Below are 22,748 nucleotides of genomic sequence, written 5' to 3'. Positions count from 1 at the left end.
CTCAGATTCCACACACGTGAATTATGTGATGTGACAGTGGCCATGCAACTGTGCACTACCTATTTCCCTCTGCACTTAGATCAGAGCTCTGTGTGTCTATCCCCGCCTCTTAGGCGGTCTGAACCTCCTCAGTGTCCTGGCTTCTGCTCCATTGGGGTGGAAATTTGGTATTGCAAAGCCTGGCCCTGTAGTGAAAAAGTTCCTTTTTTGGACCCAGCAGGTACAGTGTGGGAGTGTAGCCTGCTTATATTTCGGTACCATTCAGTCCTCAGTCTTCTAGGTGATACTTGCAGTAAGAACTGCAGTGATGGGCATTTAGTTATAGCAGCGATATTTTATTATTGGGACTCCTGTCCAGTGTCCACTGCGTGACCATTGTCCTCAGGTGTCACATCACAAAGGCAAGCGAGCACTTCCTCAGCAGTAGGAGGTTTGGATGGCTTTTGTACACAGACAGGTTTAAAAACAGGGAAAGGTCTTACAGACCCCATTACTGGTCCACAGAGCCACTGATTCCTGAAGCATGGCTGGTACACAAATATAGAAGTAGATGTGACGCAGTGCATGGTCTTCTTAGGGAAAGGACTTTGGGAACTTCCCATACAGATGTGGGCTGCGTCTCCTCCCTGTACGTAATGCAGGGGAAATGGAAGATGAGAAACACCAAGGGTGGGAATTAAGACTGTGTTTTCATTTCCTCTTTCTTGTTTGTTACTTGGTCCTTCTCTAGTAAAAGAGGAAAAAAAAAAAAGACAACAAAAAAAAACAGCTGCACCTGGGTTTTTACATAAATATTCTCTTCCACTTCAACTCGTTCACCTCCTGACAACACTAAACTCCAGAAAATGCAGCACACTGTCTCTTTAAGAAAGACTGCTCCCTACCCAGCTGTTGACTTGCCTGAAGGTGAGACCTCTGCTTAAATTCATGGCTCCAGCTGTCAAAAGCAAAGAAAAGCAGCTTTTCCTTGGCGGCTCTCTGCTTTGGGTAGAATTTGACATCTTCCTCAGTCAGCAGAATTTAATCAGCATCAAGTGCCCACAGCCGCTCAGCTTCACCACCGCTGGGCTGGGGCTGGGGAGCCAGACCTGGGGAGGAGAGGAGGGGGAGTCCACAACACAGCAGGCACAAACAGACACAGGCACAATCGCTTGTTTCTATAGGAAATCCAAAGCTTGTCACTGTCTAGGGAGAGCCTCATTATACTCGTTGACTTAAGAATTGCTGTTATCACGCAGTAACCTTACCCGACTTAGGCTCTGCTGTGTCCTTCCTCAGCAGCTGAGAGCAGTAAATGGAGTGAATTATTGACAGCTGACAATGATACTGATTTCCAAAAGAGGCTGGTGAAATGGGTTCAGGGATATGGTTTCCCAGACTTGAGCGAACAAGTAAAGCCAAGGGAGCGAGTCCTGAGATCACCATGCTGTGCTTGCCTTCCTCCTAGAGAAGATGAGTGCCTTTAGTTATTGTCACATGGATGTCAACAAATGGAATAATCCGGCCCATGTAGCAAAATTGTTAAGCGGAGCGCCTAGTCTATAAAGCCCAGCATCTGATGCAATCATGAGCCTCTAATGGTCAGATCTGACTGGTGCATGCAGATGTAGGTACATGCAGACTTGTGTATGGACCCACCACAGCAGGAGGACATTTACTTTTCCCCAGTACTGCCACCTCCTTCCTGCAACCAAGCCCCAAAATCCCGCAGAGAGAAACACACTGAAGGGAGGTCAGGGTATGGCTGCAGCCAGGGCAGTGGTGGGGTGGCAGTTCCCATGCCAGGTGTCAGCTCTGCGATGCTGCTGGGGGGGCTGCGCCAGACCCCTGGGGCAGGGGGCTTGTCAGTGCAAGGGGGCTGTTCTTAGAGTAGGAGTGTGCACAGGGTGTTTTCTCAAGGAGACGTTGTATTGGTGCTTATCCGTTGAAAATAACCTATTCACAGTAAATAGCTGCCTGTGTGTTTTCGACACGCAAACTCCAGGCGTTCCTATACATGTAGCTCGTTTCTAGCACCTGCAGCTGTTACCCATTTCCTGACAATATCATCGTGCCCATTGAGGAGAGGAAGGACATGTTGGGTTGTTGGGTTTTTTTTTAAATGTTTACCTCTTCCACCTGTTTGATATTAGCCTGCATAATGGCACACAGCTACAGCAAAGGAGGTGGCTGCTGGAAGCAAACAGGAAATGAAGCAATACCCGAGGTAAGGGGCAAGGGCAGCAGAGATGTCGAGAAACAAGGCGAGGGGTGTGTGTGTGTGTTAACTAGTGAATATCCACTTGCCTCTAAGTAGAGGGGTGATTCAGTTCTGCCCAGATCCAGGCTAGGTGTCAGAGGAACACTACAGCACCCAGTGCCCCTAGCTAGAAGAGGAGAGGAGCTAGAAAGAAGGAGCTGTGTGTGGGGGGGTGCTGTGACCGGAGGAGGGAGTGCAGGTAAAGGCTTGTGCTCAGGGAGCGGGGGAGAGCTCGCAGGTGCATTGCAGCCCAGGAGCTTGACAGTGATCAATGTAGAGCTCAGGCTGTGAACTGTGTGCTCTCGCAGCCTGTAGCCATGAATGTGGTGGTGGGGGGTTTCCCCCTGTTCCTTTGTATTTGGGGAATGAACTTCATAAAACCTGCATTCATCGTTTCTGCTCAGCCACATGACAAACTTCCACTGAACTGTGTCCTGGAGGGGTGATGCAGCCACAATAACAAGATCCCTCCTGCTCCAGTCACGAAAAACACTGCATTTCTCATCTCACAGTGCTGGGGGAGGGGACCGAGAGCGGCCAAGGAAGCAAATCCCACTGAGGATACTCTTACAATATGAAAGAGACCATTAACCCAGCGCATTTACCTGCAGAACTTATCAGCAAATGTCCTACCAGAATACTTACTTTTAATCGTACCCTAGCATCACTCATTTTTCTCCCCTTCAAAAAAGCTGTTACTTGTTACTGAAGAAAAACTACAATCTTGCTTCCCTTCTTAAACCTCCCTATTTAAAACTCTGCAGTGCTAAAAGGCACAATGCTGATCTCTTATAGTATCTGGAGTCTCTTCTCAAATTATATCTCTCTTATGTGAACAGCTAACTGAAGACATCTGTTGGATGCAATTATCTGAATGCTGCACATTTGTTTTATATATATTCTTTTCTATATTACTTGGGGATAAGGTATCTAATTATGTTTTTCTGGCATTGATATTATTTGTGAAGGTGGCTTTCTACTGTCAGCTGAAGTTCAGGGAGTGGTCAAATACTGTTTGTCAAATGTCTAGAAAAAGTTTGGTTTTGATTAACAATGTAGATGTGCATGTTTAATTATTTTAACAATTCTTCCCTGCCTCCTGTAACTAGAAGAGGTGAAATGGACACTTATGTACAGATCCTTAGCTTTCATTCACTATAATGCAGTTTCTTCATTCACTATAATACAGTTTCATGGCAAGTGGTGAACTCTGTTACAAGCTTAAGGTCTGTAGGATTACCTGCCATACAGCACTCTGCCTGTGGGAGACGGGCCAACTAATAAAGTTGTGTTAAAGAATAGGTGCAAATTACCAAAACATTTTCTTTTAGAGTCTAAAATATTGCTAGAAGTTCTAAAATTTTCATTACATTTTGTGACAACTCACACTATTTTATAAAGCACTAGGGAAAACACTTCCAGCAACTGTCTGCAGAAAGCGCTTCTGTACCAACTCCATCTTATCTATTTTCTAAAAAAAGGCCCTATAGACTCTGACACAGCCAAGTTGCTGTGGCTTGCTAAAATACCAGTGTTAGCTGAACCCTGGTAATTGTACAAACACGTGCTTTTAGCTGAGGCAAGAACGAGATAAATGACATTAACTTTTCTCTTGGGTATAAACTAACATGTTTCACCTCTTGGGAGGAGACGTGACTGCAGGTCAGGCATTGCAGCTCAGCTGGTGGGCAGTAACTTGCTAACTGAGGTTAGCCTGAAGGTGCGTCTCAGCTTGGTGTGAAGCCCTGGCCCTTCCCAACAAGGACAATAAGTGTCCCTCCCTCATGCCTGACCTGGTGAGCACAGAGGGAAAGCATATTATTAGTGTTATTTAATTTGCATTACTGTGACACTTAAGAGCTCCGGTTTGGATTAGGACTCTGTTGTGCTAGGCACTGCATAAACACTCATGAAAGCATGACACTGTCCTCAAGAGCTGCCTGCCTTATACAAACACACATGGGAGTTGGGTTAGGTTTCACACTGAGGTTGGGCTTTGTCTTCCTTAGTGCCTTGTGCTGTGCCAAGCATTTTGTCAGCTCTTGCAGTCCTCTGCATCTAGCAGCTCACACCTCAGCCTGCTCTTTGCTGAACTGATAGCTTGGCAAGTTCCTGTGTTTGTGTAGCATGCAGTAGGTCAGCCAGTAGGATACTCGAGGCAAAGCCGGGACAGACTACATGAGTCTGTTTTAAGGGCAGCTACAAAAAGGCCCCACGTATTGCAGTTCCGAGTGAAGAGAGCTTGAGCTGGCTGAGCGTGGAAAACAAATGCCTAGCAGCACTAGGCAGCCCGGGTGTCGGGAGGAGACAGCTGAGCTGGCATGGGCAATGCTACAAGGCTTGTTGAGTCTGCTGCATGCTTGATCTGTGCAGGAAGACTGAGCAGCCTGAAGGGCTGCAGGGCTTTCCATTGCATGGGAAGCATCTCCCCATCAGCTCTGAGACAGGCTGTTAATAAACAATAACAAAATTATCTTTGTATGCCCTCGAGGTGGTGAATAAAGCAGGCCCAGCAAGAATCAGTTAGTTTACCCTGTGAGAAATGTTTATTCATTTTCCCTGCAGGCTGCTAACGTGACTTCTGGCTTTAGCAGAAGTCCCACCTTGTTCCCTAAAACTTGCTCAACAGAGATGAGTCATAAGTAGTGTTTATGTTTTGAAGCAAGGATCCTTCCTTCACCCTACGTAGGGATGGTTGGGTGATGTGACTCCTGAGAAGGAACTGCATAACCTGTTTGGGTAATACCCTGTGTTCAGTGGCCTGTAGTGATAGTCTTAAATGCATTCAAACAGAGCTTGGGAATTCTTGTTTTCCAAAAGTAAGTAAAAAGCTCTCTATGCAGTAATCTTCTAATTTCCCCTCTTCCTCTCAACATTAAAGATCTGACTACATTACTCCTTCAAAACTTATTTAGAAAAGCTACATCACTTTTTATAGATAGCCAGTTAGTTCAGTTGTGTTCCAGATGTTCTCTGCAGAGTGCCCTTCCAGTGTGACAGAGTTCACCAGCATGGCTACAGCATCACTGGCACGTGTGTTGTATGGATAAGTGGTGTGCTGCTTGCAACTGCAGCATCTTGTGGGTTAAATGAGTGATGTGGGCAGACTGAGTCAGGGAAAGCGTTTACATATCAAAAGACGTAAGAATTCTCAAAACCAGTATAAACCTAATAAACAAGTCTCATCAGGTGTTGCTGAAGGTGGTTTGGTTTTGTTCGGAAGTAAGAACACAATGCAGTCAAGGTGTTGCGGTCTGAGTGACAAACCAGCGCTGGTACAGATGGGGCAGAAAGCCTACACCATTTAGCTAACTGTACAGCAGAAGCGAAGCGCCTGGCCTTTGTTGTAATGTATTGCGCTTTGGCTTGCCCATGTGATCAGTCACTCCCTATTAAAAATACACATTTTTACTCTTGTAGACAAAATGCATAAACATTTGACCCCTGGAAATATGATATGCAGCTAAAGACAGCCCTTGAAAAACCTGGAGTATGTACATGCATTATAAATTCCCCCTATCTCACAGGACCAGCATAGTAGGAAAAAAAGATAACTGGTTGTGTCTCTTGGTCTCCCTCTCCACCCGGCTCCTTCAGCTCCGTTGCAGTCCTCCTCCCTCTCGCTGCGGGGTGTGCCAGCACTTGTCTTGGCAAAAGCCAGTCTTGGATCTTAAAACTGAAGGAAACTCCAGTGTGTTCGTGACTAGCTCAGCCTTCACCAGGCCTCCTCTCCGCCCACCCCAGCCCGTACCATGAGAGGAGGAGGTGGCGGTGTGGTGGTGTGGTGGTGGTGTGCTCTGGGGAGATGCAAGCGAGGGGCATCCATACCCAGCACCACGTGGCTGCCTTGCAAGCACGTAGTTCATGCTTTCGTAAATCAGGGCCCTGCAATGGGAAGTGTTACTGTGTAAAGCATGTGCCCCACAGGCAGATCGCGGCTGACGCCACCAGCTGTGGGACAGTAAGAGGCCACTGCTATTCAGTCTGGTCTTCATCTGTGTTTTCAGTGGGGAAATCAAATGAGCAAGTGTTTTGCTGGAAGTTGTAGGGTCCTGGGTCCTTCCCTGTACTCAGGCCAGGTAACACCAGCTGATGGCCATGTCATTTCCACCCACCACCCTCCACTACACCGTACCCAGCTACTGGCTTGTTCGCTTTTCCTGTCCAGGCAATCTTTGGCATTTCTAGAAAGATTGCCTGCAAAACCTACCACTATCACTTCTGCCGGTGATGATCTTGTGACACAGAAACCCACCCACTAGGAGTTGCACAGCAGCTCATTTTGCAAAGAAGCCACCAGCCAAGTCAGGTGATAAAGCACTAATTCTCCTTCAGCCACACTCAGCCCAGTCTGGATTTCAACTGGGGACCAAGATATGACAGGTTTCAGTTCTTTCCCAGTACCTCACAGTGTCTTGTCCTGATCTTAAACATTAAATCACCCCATGAGTAAACCATCCATGCATACACATCTATAAAGTCTACGCCAGGACTTCAGTTGGAAAGGGTCTGACTGGGCCTTCCACATCATAAAACGCTGTTAACAATTTGTGAAGCTTCATCCTAGGCTTGCTCTCCATTTTCCCCTTGTTAAATTTAACAGAAATATTTTTATATAAGCTTGTTCCCCATGTCATTATTTTATACCATCTTGTTCTTGTGTTAAGGTCATGGTTTAGTTTAAATAATTACTTTTCTTTGCCTGTTGTTTTCTCCTCTGACATATTTAAAGGCTTCTGTACTTGCTTATCCATTCTTGTTGGTTTGTTGCTGTGTAAGTCAGTTTCTTTTAAAGTCTTCTAAGACAGACTCTTCATTGCCCTGATCATCAGTTGTTCTGGTCTGTCTTTTTTTGTAAATATGGGTGACAAATTCCATATGTGTTGATCTGGATGACATTTTGATACTGCCTTAAGCAATGGCAGTAATGCTTTTCTAATCAGCTGAAGTATCTTGCCTAATACATCCTGTGACTGCATTTACCTCTTCCATGGCTGTGCCACACTGGTGGCTGTTAGCCTGTAATGGATGACTACGTTTTGGTCTTCCTTCACGACTGCTTCTTCCAAATGCTGTGCCCCTTGTCTTTACAGCAGGAACTCTTGCTGCCTAGGTGTATGACCTTTGCACTGTGAATTTCTGAAGTCATCAGATTTTTTTCCTGATTATTTTACTCATCCTCTCTGTTAATGACACATCTCATCTTCAGTAAATTTCATTAGCACATTATTACTACTACTGCTACTACTACTTTTATGCCTCCATCAGCCCTGCTTAAGACAAATGATAATAAAAGCTCCTTAACTTTCGCCTTATGCTATTTGTGGTGGGAACCTCATTCCTTAAGTTATAACACAAAACTTATGTTGCAACTCGTTTTCATCAGTGGCAGAAGCTATGCATGCACCTTTGCCCGTCTATTTCTGCCAGATGCTTTTTCTCCAGCACAAGGAAGGCAAGGGGAAAACAGATTTCTTAACCATGCAGCAGAGAACAGAAGCATGCCATGATGTGATCACCCCAGAGCAGAGCTGAAGGCAGGATCCCTACATGTACTTGGCAAAGCAGTAGACAAACATATGGAGGGGACAGAAAAGGATTTCTGTTACTTGTGCATTCTTCCCATACGGGCCTTGGGAGCCACTGTGGAGGCATGTTTTACCGGGGTTCAGCAATATCTATCAGTGTCCCTTACTCCAAGCGTGGAAGAGGCTAGAAAAAAAAAAAAGAAAAGTCCTGAGTTTGTGTGGCAGTTCATCGTCTTCAGTCTGGTCAACTCCACGGGGGAAGTCTCAGGGCTTTGAGTGCAGCGTTTCCAAACATTGAGAACAAACCCTAAGCATTTGTAAAAACCGCAGAGCGTACAGTTAATACACCCAGATGTGCTGTCAGCCCCACAGCACTGCATCGGAGTGGATGGAGTATGTAAATCTTGGAAATGTTAAAGCTGAGAGACCAGTGATACGCATAAAGACTCATGTTCCTTCCAGGAGGAGGAGGGGGGTGAGGTGTTATCATTCTCCATTAATCACTTACATCTCCAACCTGCCTAAATCCCCTGAAAAGAACCAGCAAAGAAAACACCAGCTGCTGTAGCTCCTACTTTTTCCTTCATACCCACCAGTCTCCCTCCCTCCTCCCTGCCTTCCCCAGACTGTGTTTATTTTTACTGCTCGTGAATCAGCCAGGAACTTGCTCCCTGCAACAGGATCAGCTGAGAACAAGCTGCAGATTGAATGTTCCCTGCAATCCTGGGTTTGTTTTGTAGCTTACAAGGAGCAGCAAAACAGTGGAGAAAACGAGAGAAAGTGATACATGTCTTCTTCCTCACCTGGGGAGATGGGACTTTCATTCTGCGGAGCGTGGGACTTCCCCAGCTTGCTCTTTGAATGCACGGCAGCTTTCACTAGAGATTTTGAGCACTCTTGGCTTATGAAAGTCACTTAAACTGAGTACTTTGGGAAGGGAACCTTTGTTATATATAGGCGTTGCTGGCTCCTGCCATAACCCAGGCCCACTGCACCACAACTCCATGCTGCACCGTAAGCAGCACGCCAGCTCGCCCTTCAGCAACGGCTGCCTCTTCTCACGGTCACTACCATGTAAGAACTGTCCCATCTTGGATAGCAAGAAGATTCGCCTTCCAAGTTTAACTGCACCATGGCTATCCCAGCTCTGGCATTAGTGCCACAGCTCGTGCTGGGGGGTAGTGGCAGGCGAGCCCCCATGTTGGTGAAGTCACTGCCCTGCTTAGCGAAAACCATCCCAGGTGACAGCCAGGTACATGGGCAGGGGGCAGAGAAGAATGGCAGCTGGTGACAGGGGAGTGACTGATGCGGAGGAGAGAGAGGAGGGAGAGGGGAACAAGAGGGGAAAAACTGAAGGAAATACTGAAGTGAAACACCCCCACCCCCACCCCCACCCCGCAAAAAAAAAAAAAAGTATATAGAAAAAGAAAAGGCAAAATCATTCTTGGGAGAACAAGCATCTTCCTCAGCTGGGGCAAGGTTGTCTCTCTGGTGCCCCTCTGAACCCACGCCATCTAACCAAAGCACCCGCGAGCGCAAGACCTGTCGCAGATGCATTCTCCTGTCATGCTGCAGTCCCAGTCCCCAGGAGGATCATACTATTGAACCCCAAGCAGTAAGAATTTGGGGAACTGGTCTGGGAGTCCTGTCTTCCACAGAGCAGGAAAATCCTTATTTATGGAGCCACCAAAACACTCGCTTTCTCCAGGCTCTTGTGTTCAAACAGTCCAAAGGCCACCCTGGCGTTTCCCATCTGACAAATCATGTCATCTGATTTAAATCCAGCATTTCAATTTGTACGCCTTGAAAGGCATGAAGTGCTGCCCTTGTCACGAAGTCGAATGGAAAAGCACTTGACTTGTGGAGAGGGGTGCATACCCCATACAGCGCTCCACCACGGCACACACTGGGAGGCTGACTTGTCACTTTGGCGCTGGCCTGGTGCAGAGCTGCTAATCTCTGTCAGATTGAAGAGGCTGTTTGCTGCCAAGACTTCTCTGCCATGAGATAACTTCATAATAATGATAATCAGGTGCCCTGCGATGATAAAATGCCTGTTGCTTGCCTCTGTGTGAAGCATTTCTTGCTGACAGGCTGCTTATTATGGCAAACCATTTGTGTTATGGAAAAAGCAGAGCCCTCTATTGAAAAGCAACAAAAAAAATCTTATCTTAGTTTAGAAGTGGAGAAAGTGCAATTAATTAATTTGTTTCTGAGTCTGACCTCTAGACATAATAGATTTTATAGCATGGCTATATATTGTAATTACAGGATAGAGCAAGCCTATACTGTAGCTTGTAGTTGAGTGCGTAATGAGGAGTGGAAGATTGATGTTCGGTGTGGTCAGATGACTAATACACTGGTAACAACTGAACTGGTCAAGCAAGAGTAACAGGCACCTGAGATAGCATTTGATGTCTTGCTGAATAATGATGTTGTTTCCTATGCTGATTACCTTCCTCTAACCTGGTAATTAACTTGTCCTAAAAGCACTGAGTGCAACACAACATTCAAGACAACGCTGCTCCCTGTGTAGCTAGTGTCATGCCACTGCTCATGCCTGTGCTCTTTAGCCTCCCTCAAGACCACTATGGGATTTTCCCAGACAGTAGGCACGGATATATAAACATGTATGACAGGTGACAGATGCCTTCTGAGGAACTTGTGTTAATGATACTCTTTGATCTTGTCTGGGAAAACAGACAAAGAAAAGATGACGATGAGAGAACATCATACCTTGATTGCAAAATAATGTTAGCTAAACCTTTAGCATAGATCCTAGGATTTGTGGGAGGGTTTTTTTGGTCTTAACATGTCCTTTTTGTGATGTTCTTCATAAAGACCTAGAGTACTCTTCCTCCAGTGGAGTTCAATGGAGTTTTAGCCCTCCTGCTGTGTTCAGATAATGATAAAACATCGCTGGGTCATTATAAGATTTAAGCATGATAGATGCTCTACATTACTATGTCTCACTGACTGAACTTTATGCAAAACTTCACTGTATGCTTGGCAGTTTAAGTCCTGGAAATTTTCCTGCTTTTTACCGGCACTATAATCCAATCATAACTTGTCTGAAAAAAATAACCCAAACCAAAATCAACAGGTGGGATTCTTATGTGCATTTTCTCTTGCAAAAAAAAAAAAAAAAAAGAAAAAAAAGAGAAAAAAATTAACAAAGAAATCCTTCCATGTGGAGGTTTCTGGCACACAATTCTGTAAACCTAGTGCAATACGTGGATGCCATATCTTCAAGCAATGCCACTCCTGAACTCTAAAAGCTGCAGAACTCAATTATCACAGGTTTTTAAGGCTACAGGCCATAACAGAGGAATTTCATTTATAATACCCGCATTGCTTCTGAGAATTTCCTTGGCAGGATTGCATTTAAGGCTCTGTGAACTTGATTGGCAATGGCTGAGTTACCTGCTACTGCAAGCAGGGGTGACTCACCTGGGATTTCTATAGCCTGAGCCCTAACAAAGAGTCTGTGACTTCCAATCTGCCTGGGGCTCCTGTCTGCTGCTCTGTGTGCCTTTGAAGACAACATGTATTCAGAAACAGAGAGGGGGTTGCAGAAATAGAGGGACAGGGATAGCAACAAACTCAGATTACAGTTTGGGTACCTGTGTTTCCTGTTTCTGAGTGACTCCAGTCACAGTTACAAGGCTTAGTTTAATCTGCTTTACAGAGCTACCTCCTGCAATCCTTAATCTCAGAAGAAACTTCTGCAAAGCAAGGCCTGTAAGTGACGTAGGATTTGGGTAAGGACGGGGATCAGGAGAACCAAACTCTGGCATGTTTGCAAGGGACGCTGCCTGAGTGGGCAGGCAGTAGTAGGGGGAGTAGGAGAGTAAGAGCACTCTGTGAGCTGATAAGAGTGGATTAAGGATTTGGCACTGAGCAAACCATTAGAGGAGAAGGATGTTGCTCAGAAAGGCAGAGTAAGGAATCTCTGCCAGTGCTGTTCCTACCCTAATGAACTGACCACTGCTGGAAACGGTTATCTCAGGACAGTGCTGAAAACCATCTGCTAGGGCAGACGAGATGTTTTAGGTGTTGTAAGAAGGCATGAGTGACTCTTGCTGACACTGATGCTCCAGAAGTGCTGCACATGGATCTCATTTTCTCTCTCATGGGATGCAGAAGGAAAGATACAAACTAGTAATATTCAGCCTGCTGTTTCAGACCAGCTGCCAAGGGGTCGAGGCTGTTTATATGGCAGAGATGCCTTCAAGCCCTGCGTACCTCTGCCTTGACTGCCTCTGCCTCCCCTGCTGCCGCCCACCAACCAGGGTGGGTGCGCAAGGTCGGGGGCAGCTGGGGCAGAGCAGAGAGGCAGGCGCACAGCTCATGTAGAAAACAGTTTTGCAATGCTTAGATCCTGCAGTTTTTTTCTTTCCCCCTATTGTTAAGTGGCATTGAGCACCAGCAAAACAGGAAACTGCTTCCTCCGGCCGCTGACCCAGCTGCTGGCTGTGCACCGTGGCCTCCCCACACCACCCTGTTCCTAGAAAGTGTCTGGACATTTGGAAGAGCATTAGGAAAGAGCAAGAAATACCAGTAAAGCTTGAATAAGCAGGTACACTTGGCAGCTTTTACAAGAAGGCAGTCATACTGGAAATATCTGGTGGTAACGGTCAAAGTTGTCTCTGTTTTTCCATAATTAGGGCTTATGGAAGGCAGAACAATAACGCCTAAGCCAATTTCTCTCACCTCACTCATCTGGTAACTAACTTCACTGTCTCTTTGTTGTGCCGTGCTGCTCTTGTATCAGACATCCTCACTCGAGCTGCAAAGAAACCATTGTTTTACAGGCACTGCATCTTGTCTTGTGATCCTCAAACCTCAGAAGTCCAGCCAGGTCTCACTTCACTGGGCGGCCTCAGCAAAGGCAGGAAACAGTGCTAGTGAGGTGGTAGGTGACCCTTTTCTTCCTGAGACACCAGTACCCCACAATATCAAGAAAATATGTACTGCTTGGGATTCTGCCCTTCTGAGGAGACTGCAAATGGAGGATAGCAAAGACCTTGTGGCTCTTTTTCTAATCACACATTCCCTGGTGTGCTCTGGTATCAAGGACAGTGTTGTCCTCCCTGGTGGTTCTGCTGACCTAGAATTCCCATTGACTTGTTTTTTTAACGTGGTGTGATATTCTTCATTCTGCCTCTTCGATACATACATAGGAAAAAAAAATAATCCTGTAACCTCACTGGGAGCGTCTGGTGGAAATCTTTCACAACTGCATTTCTGTCTTTCTGAAAGTAGGACACATCGATGTGAAAGAAATGATGCTCAACCCAATCTCTGTCACCTCATTACTCTTGAGCTCCAACTTAATTACCTCCCTGATGCTTTGCACAGCTCTTAACCAGACATTCTGTGTCTGCTTAGAAATCTACCATACAAAATGAAGTGATGACTATATACTCTTCCTGCTGGAAAGATGAGCCGTAAGGTTTGGTAAATATAATTTCTAGAGCACCCATAAGGTGCATTGTATTGTACAGGCCTGATTCTGTACCACTGGAGTTCACAGATGACTTACAAAGACCCAATGACACCACTCTGAACACTCCTATCACAGAATTGGTTTAAAGATTTTAACCCAAATGAATTTGTGGTTTATAGTTTACAGCGCCAAAGACAGAGCTATGTTAACAGCTCCCATATTCTGACCTCCTGTATACCACTACGACTGTACTGATGCCAGTGGGGTTGCAAGGAAGAAGAATTTGATAGTTTATTTCCAGAAAGTCTTTGAGTCTCTTGTGTGAAAGTTCATACCCCAAAGTGGAGTGCCTGAATGCCTTGCAAAACTTACTCCTGGTTCAAACACAGACCAAGATCCACCATTTGAGGAGCCCTGTAACCCTCAAAAAATGTGAAGTGTACACCAAAAATTAATTTCACACCCCTAAAAATTTAAAATACTAAATAATTTATTGTATATATATATAGTGTATATATAGTATGTATAATGTATTATAAATAATAAATATATTAGTTTTAAAAGTAACAAATAATATGAGGTAGAACTACCAAGATATTATCATTTTGGCCATGGAGAAGATAAACTGGGAGTTCAACCACAGCAGACATCTCTGGGCTGTAAGGATATGAGGACGTTCTGATACATTTTTGTTTGTTTCGGTATGAATGTCTCCTTTACCTGGACTCAAACCTGATGCTATTGCCAAGTCACTTCTAAAGATCTATTCTGCCGTGCGGTACAGCGCTCTTGGCCACACAGTCTCTGGCTCATGTGTGTGGTACAGTGCAGGCAGCCACGGACCGAGAACAGGCCGCCACAGGAGAGCAGCAGTGGGGACAGCTCAGCTGTGTCACCTCGCAGGTGCACCCCTTCAGAGTAAGAACAGGCTGTACTCACACTTCCCTCTGCTGTGCTCGCAACTGAAAGTTATCAGGACAAATGTACCTTCGAAACACAGTGTGGGTGCCCACATTGCATATCTCTCTCTCTTTTTTTTTTTTTGTCTGACCATTTTACTGCAGTGTTTTGCATTGGGTTTGGAGGTCTGTGAGACTGTTTTGTTTGCCCTGTCCTTCAAAAGTAAACACATCTGGTGACATGTTGCTGCCTTTCCCTAGGCCCTTCCTCATACTCTGGGAGTTAACTGAATTGACTCTTTAATTTCACTGTTCCCAGAAGTGTGTCATGCACTACAGCGTTAGTCACAGATTCATTACATACATGTCACTGGGGGGATGCACTCTCTCTGCTGCATCGTCCACAGGGTGAGCTGTGCCACAGGGTTTCCCTGGAGAGCACAGACGACACTGTCATTTCTATAGATGACCAGTTCCACATCTGGGCTGCCTTTCTTTTGGCCTTTTTTCCCATTTATTTGTGAGATGGGGGTTTGTCAGAAAGCCATTTTGAGTGTGTATGGGACACTTAACAATACAGCAAATATACATCCCTTATCTTTCCTGACAGAGAAGCTTTCTAAAATCTGGATGGTACTTCAAACCCATGAAGCCCTTTATCCAACAAACAATCTTTTTGTGCCTCACTCCAGATAGGCTTTGGTTTGCACCACAGTAATAATGTGGGGCATTAGAGTTTTAAGAAACGTATCTACATCTATTTCCTGGTCTCCCTCACAAAATATAAATCACTGTTAACATCGCTATTACACAATGCAAGTCAGCGCCTTTTGAACTCAAGGTTACACTTGACCTATCTTTGAAACTAATTTTGTGTAAATAAAAAATAATATTAAGTAAAACAGGAGGAATTAATGAAGATTAACAGGAACATTTAGGAAAAGAGCTCAAGGTACATGAACTGGTTCCTCAGACATGCAAGACGACCTCCTGCTTCTTGTAGAGCGCTTCTCTCTGGAAGTTGGCCTTCTCACCAGGGGCTCAGCAGCTTTCTGGTGACGTATCCTGGTCTCATAGCAATCTTTCCAAAATGCCTTCTTTAGTTTTCTGTATGAATCTATAAAGTTTTCAGAATATTTCTCTTTTTCATGGTTACCATGATCAGGCTGATCAGGCAAATAACACTGCTTTGTGGCACTGTATCTATCTTGTTCAACAGATCTTTGACCATCGTCCCCTGACATGTCCTTCATCTCTTTTCACAAAGGCCACTTACAAAGAAGGTTAAGACTCGATTTTGGGACTGACATTCACCTGTACCCATGTAACCTGCTGACTGCTTTGTTGGAAATCCACCTAACACTAGAAAAAAAAAAGAAAACTCTTCATTACTCTTGTTAAAACTTTTCTTCATCGCTTCCCTGGCACAGAGCTCCGGGGTGTTTTGGTAGCTGTTCCGGGGTTAATAGTCTTTATGCCCAACCTGCCGCTGTTAAATGTTGGCTCTTGAAGGCTTTTCCTTTGCCCATTAATCTCAGATCTGGTGAGGCCAGTGAGGCAGTGAGGTGCACATCTTTGGTTTTACAGTGCTAATGACAGACTCGTAAAGCGGGGGGAGGCTGTTACTGGGGTTTTGCTGTAACACTGGCTCTTTTTCCTGTGCATAGCTATACTTTGACGTGGTATGCTTGAACTTTCAGATCAAAGAGAATTACCAAAATGATGCACTTGTGAATTGTGGGCCATTATCTATTATTAACTCATCTTGAGCACTGTGGTGAGCAAACTGTAATTTTCAGTATGTTATTACATTTCTGCTCACTGTGGTGTGCAGCAGCTGAATGTGTGTGTGTGTGTGTGTGGTAGTCCTTAACGAGAAGTAATCTTTGCTAGCTAATTCAAATAGATCTTTGCCAACATCTACCAAGGTTGATCTAGAATTTAATTTACTTCTAATAATTTTGTTTTTCTGCTTCCTGCCCCTCCCACCACATTTAGGAGAGGAGAAGGTTTCACCTTCTCTTTTTCTCTTCAGTACATGCTTGCTTCCAGGAAAACTTGGAAACGCAGCAACAACCTCCTCCAGTTCTCTGCCAGATTTCCTTCAGGATTTAATGATTCAGGTGGCTTCATTTGCTAAGTTTTTGCCAAAAAAAAGTAGTTCTCTACTGACACCATATAATAAAGTTGAGCAAACAGGAGGGCTGGTAGGAGACTTATTTTTATTGCCTGGCTCTAGTCACATGACAGATCAGGTTACAAAATACTAATACTCCTGCCAACTCTCAGGATCCACTAATTCCTCTTGCTACTGTTTTAATCGAACCTGTCTTTTCTTTTTTTTTTCCTTTTATTTTTTCTTCCCCTTTTCCCCCCTTTTTGCCTGAGGGCAGGGGGTGAGGGGGAAGGCATTAGACCAGGGCAGGAGATACAGTGAAAAGCAAGTATATCATGATTGGGAGTATCCCTTTTAGCTCCTTCAGTGTTTGATCAGCACTTTTTCACCAGCTGAATAGCTTATTCCCCCTGAGTGTTGGCAGCCTCTGGCAAAAGTAAAGCAATGTCAGCATTCCCCTGTTCCATCTATTTTTTGGAAAAGAATCGTTAAAAGTATTCCATTTTCACCTTGTTTGCAAGTTGTGATGAAGCCTTCTCCTCCAATTAAATTGTGACATTCTGGCTTGAAAAACAACTTCAAGATACGAAGATAAGCTAGCACACACACACACACACACAGACACAAAAAAAATCCTCCTTCTTTCTCATGGAAATAAATTCAACAGTTCAGAGGAGCCACTTCTTTTATTAGCAGTGAGACAAATATATTTTGCAGAAAAATTGCTGATAAAACAACAGATTTGGAAAACGTAAACCTTATGCAACTCTCTGGAGGTCTTCACAGTGGTTTCCCCTTTGTCTCTTCTTCCAGCATACAGCAGAACTAGAAGCTGGTTCCTGCAAGGAACCTACCCAGACAGGTAAACACCCAACATCTTTGTACAGTCTCTGATGCCATAGCTACACTGCTACTGCTACCTCAGGTACATTAAGGTGGGCATGACTATGTCCACAGCGTACCAAAGGCACACCTCAGCAAGAGAAGCAGCTTCTAATAGTGGGTTGAGAATTTTGTGCAAAAGGAGAAAAAACCTGCATGGTGCTCATCTTGCAGGCATTGATGCTTTTTGGTGTGTAAAAGGTACAGAGAATAACTACATATCTTTCTCCACGTTTATGAAAGAAGAGCAGTGCTATAGGGAAGTTATGAGACTGGCTCAAGGCAATATAAGACTTCTCTGGTGAATTCAAGAGCAAGAATTCAGGTGAGAGTCGTAGTCCCTGTGTTACAGCTATGAGACCACCCATCACCTCTTTTGGCAGGCACGAGTGGAAATGCACTTCTGCCTTCCAGTGTCTGTGACCATGGTAGTTTCCAAATGAGGGTATGTTGCAATTGTTTTAGTTTTTCCATTTCTGCTCTTCTTTCACAAGTTGCCTATGAAAATCTGCAATGCTATTGCATCGTCCTAGTTCAGAGATCTCTTGAAAGCACAGCCCTACTCTGATTCCTGAGAAAACAACCTCTTGTAATTAGGAGTTTGTTATGACTGCTCCTGCAACCGGGCAGGGCTAGAGCAAGTATGTCAGCAAAGACTCCTCACATCCACCTGTCTTCGCTTGCAGTGGACACTGACAGACTGTAGGCTTTTAGGGGCAGGCACCATCACTTGCTACAATTGTACAAGGCTTTGGCCCATCAGTACTTCTGACCACGGCACTGATGATGTCCCCTTAGAATGCCCGTTTCAGAAGACTTTAATTACACGCATATCTCACTTCAGTTTGTATGCGGTTTCTAATGCTATGAGAAACAATTAAATTTATTTCTCTGAAGTTAGCCCTCCTCAACTGCAAATAATGTAAGTGCAAAAACATCGGAAGGATAATATCATCCACAGGTAGGGAAAGGCAGTGCTGGATCTCTGCACTTCCTTTGACTCCAACGTAATGGAGTTAATTTAATAAACTGATAAGACTTTGATAAACCTTGGGGGTGTTGTGGTGATCTGCTTCTCGGGTATTTTGTTTCCTCGTTCTTCAGGCAACTTCATGTCTGTGTGTGCAATCACAGCACCCTCTACCGCCTCTCACTCAACCTGCAAAAGCACACCGACCGGTTGTAAACTCTTAAAAAGGACTTCGAGACTCTCCGATTATGAAGCGGTGTTTTACGTATGAAACACCCCCACCACGAGAATGAAACCGCCAGAAGGTATTTCAGTTCTGTCTAGGACGCAGCCCCGAGCTCCTAAACGTGCAGTACGGACTCTTCAGGCGCTCAAGCACCTACGGGCCCGAGAGCAGCTTCTGCCTCTTATCTGCGTGTCAGGCGGCGTTACCTTCCGCTTTTGTTAGGTCCACGGAGGAAAAAGAAACGCATTTTCCTAGCGAGGCGCAGAGAAGGCGCTAGAGCAAGGGCTGCTGCTGCGTGTTCCCAGCCCAGCTGACCCGGGCCTGGCAGCCAACTGCCCCTTTCCCGGGCCCGCCCCTCAGGCGCGCCGAGCCCCGCGGGTGCTGCCCCCCCGGCCGCCTGTGCAGGCCCCGGGGCCCGCTCCCCGCGCACGCCCCTCACCCGCCACCCGCCAGCGAGGCGCGCTGAGCGCGGACCCCCCGCCCCAGCCGCCCCGGGCACGGCAGCCGCCGCCGCCCCCCGCTGCCTCCCGGCGCCGGCGCGGCGGCTCCCGGTGCCTGCGGGCGCTGAGGCGCGCGGCTAGAGACACCCGCTCCGGGGACCGGGAAGCCGGGGCTCGGGCCGGCCCACGGCCTCCCGGCCCCGCTGCCGCGAGGCGGCCCGTGAGAGGGGCTGAGACCGCCGTCGCGCTCCCGCGTTTGCGCGGGGAACGCCCCGCACCACGCCCGCCGCCGGGGGTGCGAGGCGGCAGGGAGGGAGAAGGGGCGTGTGACGGCGGCACCCAGGGCCGGCCCTTCGCGCCGGCCGGCCCCGCGCCCCGGATCGGGCACCGGCCGGGCCCCGAGGCCACGCCCCCACCCGCCTCGGGCCGCTGGCGGTGGCGGCGCGGGGCTGACGTGGCGCTCCCCCGCGGGGCGGAGCCTCGCCGCCGCGCTCCGCCCCCGCCGCGCGCCGTCCGCCCCGCCCTGCCCCTTGGCGCGTGCGCGGGCCCGCCTCGTACCGTGGCGCGCGTGCGCGGTTGCCTGCGCGCGGCGCTTCCGGGCGGCGGGGCAGGATGGTGCTGCTGGAGAGCGAGCAGGTGGGGCCGCGCGGCCGGGCCCGGGGCCGCTCTCCCCCGCCTCCGGGACAGGGCGGCCCCGCAGAGCCACGGCCCCCCTCGCCCGCCCCGGCGGCGAGCGTCGCCGTACCCGGCGGGCGGAAGCGCTGGGGCCGTGGCGGGCCTGGGGGGTTCAGGCCGCGTTGTCCGGAGTCAGCAGCGCGGGCCGGGCCGGGCCGCCCGTGGGTGGGACCCGTGCCGTGCCGCCCCGGCCGGAGGAAGATGGGCGCTGCTGGCCGGAGGGGCCGGGGGAAGAACGGGATGCCCCCGCGGCGGCCTCCGGCTCAGCACGGGGTCTCTCTCTCTTGCAGTTCCTGACGGAGCTTACCAGGCTTTTTCAGAAGTGCAGGACTTCGGGGAGCGTTTTCATAACGCTGAAGAAATGTAAGTTGTCAGCCCGTGACTGGGTTGAGGAGGCTGTGCCTCCAAACCGAGCTGGCGCGTTGCTGGCACCTACATTAAAAGCCAGGTGCCCTGTGCTGCAGCCTGATGTGCATTTAAAACCGTGCTGTTGAAGCAAGTGGTTCGGGGCAAGGATTTACATTTTTTTCCCTGGCAGATGTAGTTTATGGAACTGGTCCTTCTGTGGTTACAGGGAAGGGGCTCGGGGAACAATGTGTGCAATGTCACATCAGGCAGCCTTGAATTTCAAGGTGTTTTACAGACCTCATAAGCAATTTTGAACATCTCATGTCAGGAGGCATCTGGTGGTTTTAGTGAAACGCAAGTAAATGTTCTCTCTCTTTCCATACAGATGATGGCCGAACAAAACCAGTCCCGCGGAAAGGCCACGCAGAAAGTTTTGAACCAGCAGACAATAAGTGTCTTCTGAGAGCAACTGATGGAAAGAAGAAAATCAGCACAGTGGTAAGTGACAACTTTGGGTTAGAAAGATTAGTGGCCCTACTTATATTTTTATTTCATATCTTTATTTAATGTCCCATATTTTAAGTGAAATGTGTCTTTATATTATATTTCATGAGAACTGACCTTTTAATTCCAGAAAAACCATATGGTAGCTAAACACAGCTGAAGCTGGGATGCTGAAGTATTGCCCTTACCTGAAATCTTAACGCTCACACTCAGCATTACAGCTGGGACAATAGTTCATAGTTTTGCTCTGTAAGCTGGAATCCATTTCAGAATGGTGATGTGGGACAGCAGAAAGCAACTCTGCTTGTTTCAGCAACCTTGGCCGTTGTGTTTTGAATCAGGTGAAATTGTTTGGAGGGAAAAGGGGAAACTGCTTCTATAGAGACATGGGCAGGAGGATGCAGGGCAGATAAGGAACCTGCAGTATGAGGACAAATGGTGTGGCTTGAGAAGAAAGGTCTTGCACGTGTACACTTAAGACTCGGGTGACAAGTAGTTTCCTGTAGACTTCGATGGAGTTATTGAATGTTCTTACAACCCAGGGAAGAACTGAATGTTCCCAGACTCTGAAACAGTAGGAACAGGATCCTCGTTTGCTGGCAAGAATGTGTAGGTGCGGGTAGACTCTTTTAAGCCTTGATTTTGCTTAGCATACCTATTTTTTTCTGTACAGAGCTATTAGTATTTCAGGAAATGTTAAGTAGAAGTTGAAAACCTGATGTGTATTTATTTGGAATGAGAGATTGGGAAAGGCTTTAGCTGACTGCAGCTGTCCTCTGTGATGTAACCCAAGGAAAAATGTTTCTTTGAGAAATAGTTGAAGAGAATCTGGGCTGCAACATTTTTATGGCCCTACAACTAAATAAAACCTTCCTTAGAATGTTTCTTGCCATTCTTCCCATTGGAAAACACACAGAGTTAGGACAAACAGCCTCCAGAGGATTTTGTTAAATAAGGAATGTTTTCAGTTTTCTGAATCAGTGAAGTCCTATGACATGTCAGTACAGCCTACCTACCACTTCATGTGATTGAGTTGATCCAGCTGCTGTTAAAACTTAGACTTGATGGTCACTGGTGGGTAAACACATACTGATACTTGGTCTGTAATAGAAACCAGTGTTTCCTTGGTTAACCTCCAGTATTATTTTTGTAGGTGAGCTCAAAGGAAGTAAATAAATTCCAGATGGTAAGTTTTGTGTGCCTTCCATCTTCCTTTTCTGGAGGTACTGGGGAGTGGTCAGTGGTCAGTAGGAAGCACTGGACAGCTGTGAATGGGTTGATTCAGTACTGAACTGCCATACAGATTAACCTTACACTATCCATCTATCTCTATTTGTGGGGGGAAATAAATAAATAAATCCCACTGTATTTTATCTGACTTTTTGTGTTGATTTAGAAACACTAGTTACAGCCTACGCTTGGAAAGAGCGTGATTCATTCTCTAACTGAGAAAATGCGGGTATCTATCCATAAGCAATATGCAAAATGTTATCTCTAGTATATCATTACTTAAGTATGTGTTCTTTTAATGGTTCCAATTGTTGTTTCAGGCATATTCAAATTTGCTGAGAGCTAACATGGATGGCTTGAAGAAAAAAGACAAGAAAAGCAAAAACAAGAAGAGTAAAGCAACACAGTGACGGAGCATGTCCTGCCATCACTGTAACAGACTTTGACCCTTGCTCAAAGCAAAGTCCATTTCTTTTTGAGTTACCACTTGTCTTTGGCTTTCCTTCCAGCAGGATACTGGGATGTGATCAGTACTTGTGTTTAAACTGAGAGCAGAAGATGCTTTCTGTGGATTCTTACATGGCAGGAGTATTTACAGGGTTATACTGAAATAGCTTTACACTCAGCTGCCAACTAGTTTTGTACTTTTACTGCTGTTTGTTTTGTATTATACAAGTGGGCAGTGTAAAACCTGTTTGGGGGGTAACACAAGGTGAAGAGAAATGCACTATACCAGGAGCAAAGCAAGACTGGAGCAGGAGTCTGGTGACAGGTGTTCAGTTTTACAGATAAGCCGCAGTAGTGCTAGGGAAAATGGGTGCCAATGTATTATCAGGAACAGCAGCTTTCCTGTTTCTTTGTTTGAGGGAGGTGTCTATGTGATGCAGTGCAGATACCCCTAAGGCAGCCAGCACAGCATGTGAGCTTTTGCAGAGCTAGGCAGCTGTGTCCTTGTTCCACGGCTGATCCAGCTGCGCTGACCCTGGCTCAGGATGGGGGGAGGGAGACTCTGCATCATGTTCCCTTCAGACAGGGCTTGAAAATTTTTAGCTTGTGTTACCTAAACTTTTTTTTTTTTTAAAGCTTCATCCTTCAGTATATTCAGGGATCTGAATTTCCCCATACTTCACATCTTAAGTAGCTCCTTTGTATGAGCAGATGTAAAAGGTGAATACTTAATTGTTCCTATTAAACACAGTAAGAAATGCATTTGGTTGCAATGACTGATGTGACTTGTCTTGG

At 46.4% G+C, this 22,748-nt stretch overlaps 1 protein-coding gene across 2 annotated transcripts; it reads left to right on the top strand.

Moving 5' to 3' along the window:
- Nucleotides 1-830: 830 nt before the first annotated feature.
- SRP14 (signal recognition particle 14) lies at nt 831-22,715 on the top strand. Of its 2 annotated transcripts, XM_080396492.1 has the most exons (6): nt 831-906; nt 2,133-2,206; nt 19,715-19,787; nt 20,158-20,270; nt 21,430-21,462; nt 21,827-22,715. In XM_080396492.1, exons 1-6 carry the CDS (start codon nt 846-848, stop codon nt 21,914-21,916), a joined length of 444 nt encoding a protein of 147 aa, XP_080252618.1. In that variant the 5' UTR covers nt 831-845; the 3' UTR covers nt 21,917-22,715. The 2 variants fall into 2 exon arrangements, with proteins under 2 accessions (XP_080252618.1, XP_080252619.1); XM_080396493.1 differs by lacking the exons at nt 831-906; nt 2,133-2,206 and adding an exon at nt 19,248-19,385.
- The last annotated feature ends 33 nt before the right edge of the window (nt 22,716-22,748 follow it).

This window comes from Falco punctatus, assembly GCF_963210335.1.
Source record: "Falco punctatus genome assembly, chromosome: 7".
NCBI lineage: Eukaryota > Metazoa > Chordata > Aves > Falconiformes > Falconidae > Falco > Falco punctatus.
This window is presented reverse-complemented; position numbering and strand designations above follow the sequence as displayed.

What these genes read in the sequence shown, in the direction of transcription:
- SRP14 (XM_080396492.1), top strand. Translation starts at nt 846, where the DNA reads ATGCAGCACACTGTCTCTTTAAGAAAGACTGCTCCCTACCCAGCTGTT. An exon ending in AGCTGTTGACTTGCCTGAAG is followed by an intron (nt 907 to 2,132) that starts GTGAGACCTCTG and finishes GTTTGATATTAG; the next exon opens with CCTGCATAATGGCACACAGC. An exon ending in TTTCATAACGCTGAAGAAAT is followed by an intron (nt 19,788 to 20,157) that starts GTAAGTTGTCAG and finishes CTTTCCATACAG; the next exon opens with ATGATGGCCGAACAAAACCA.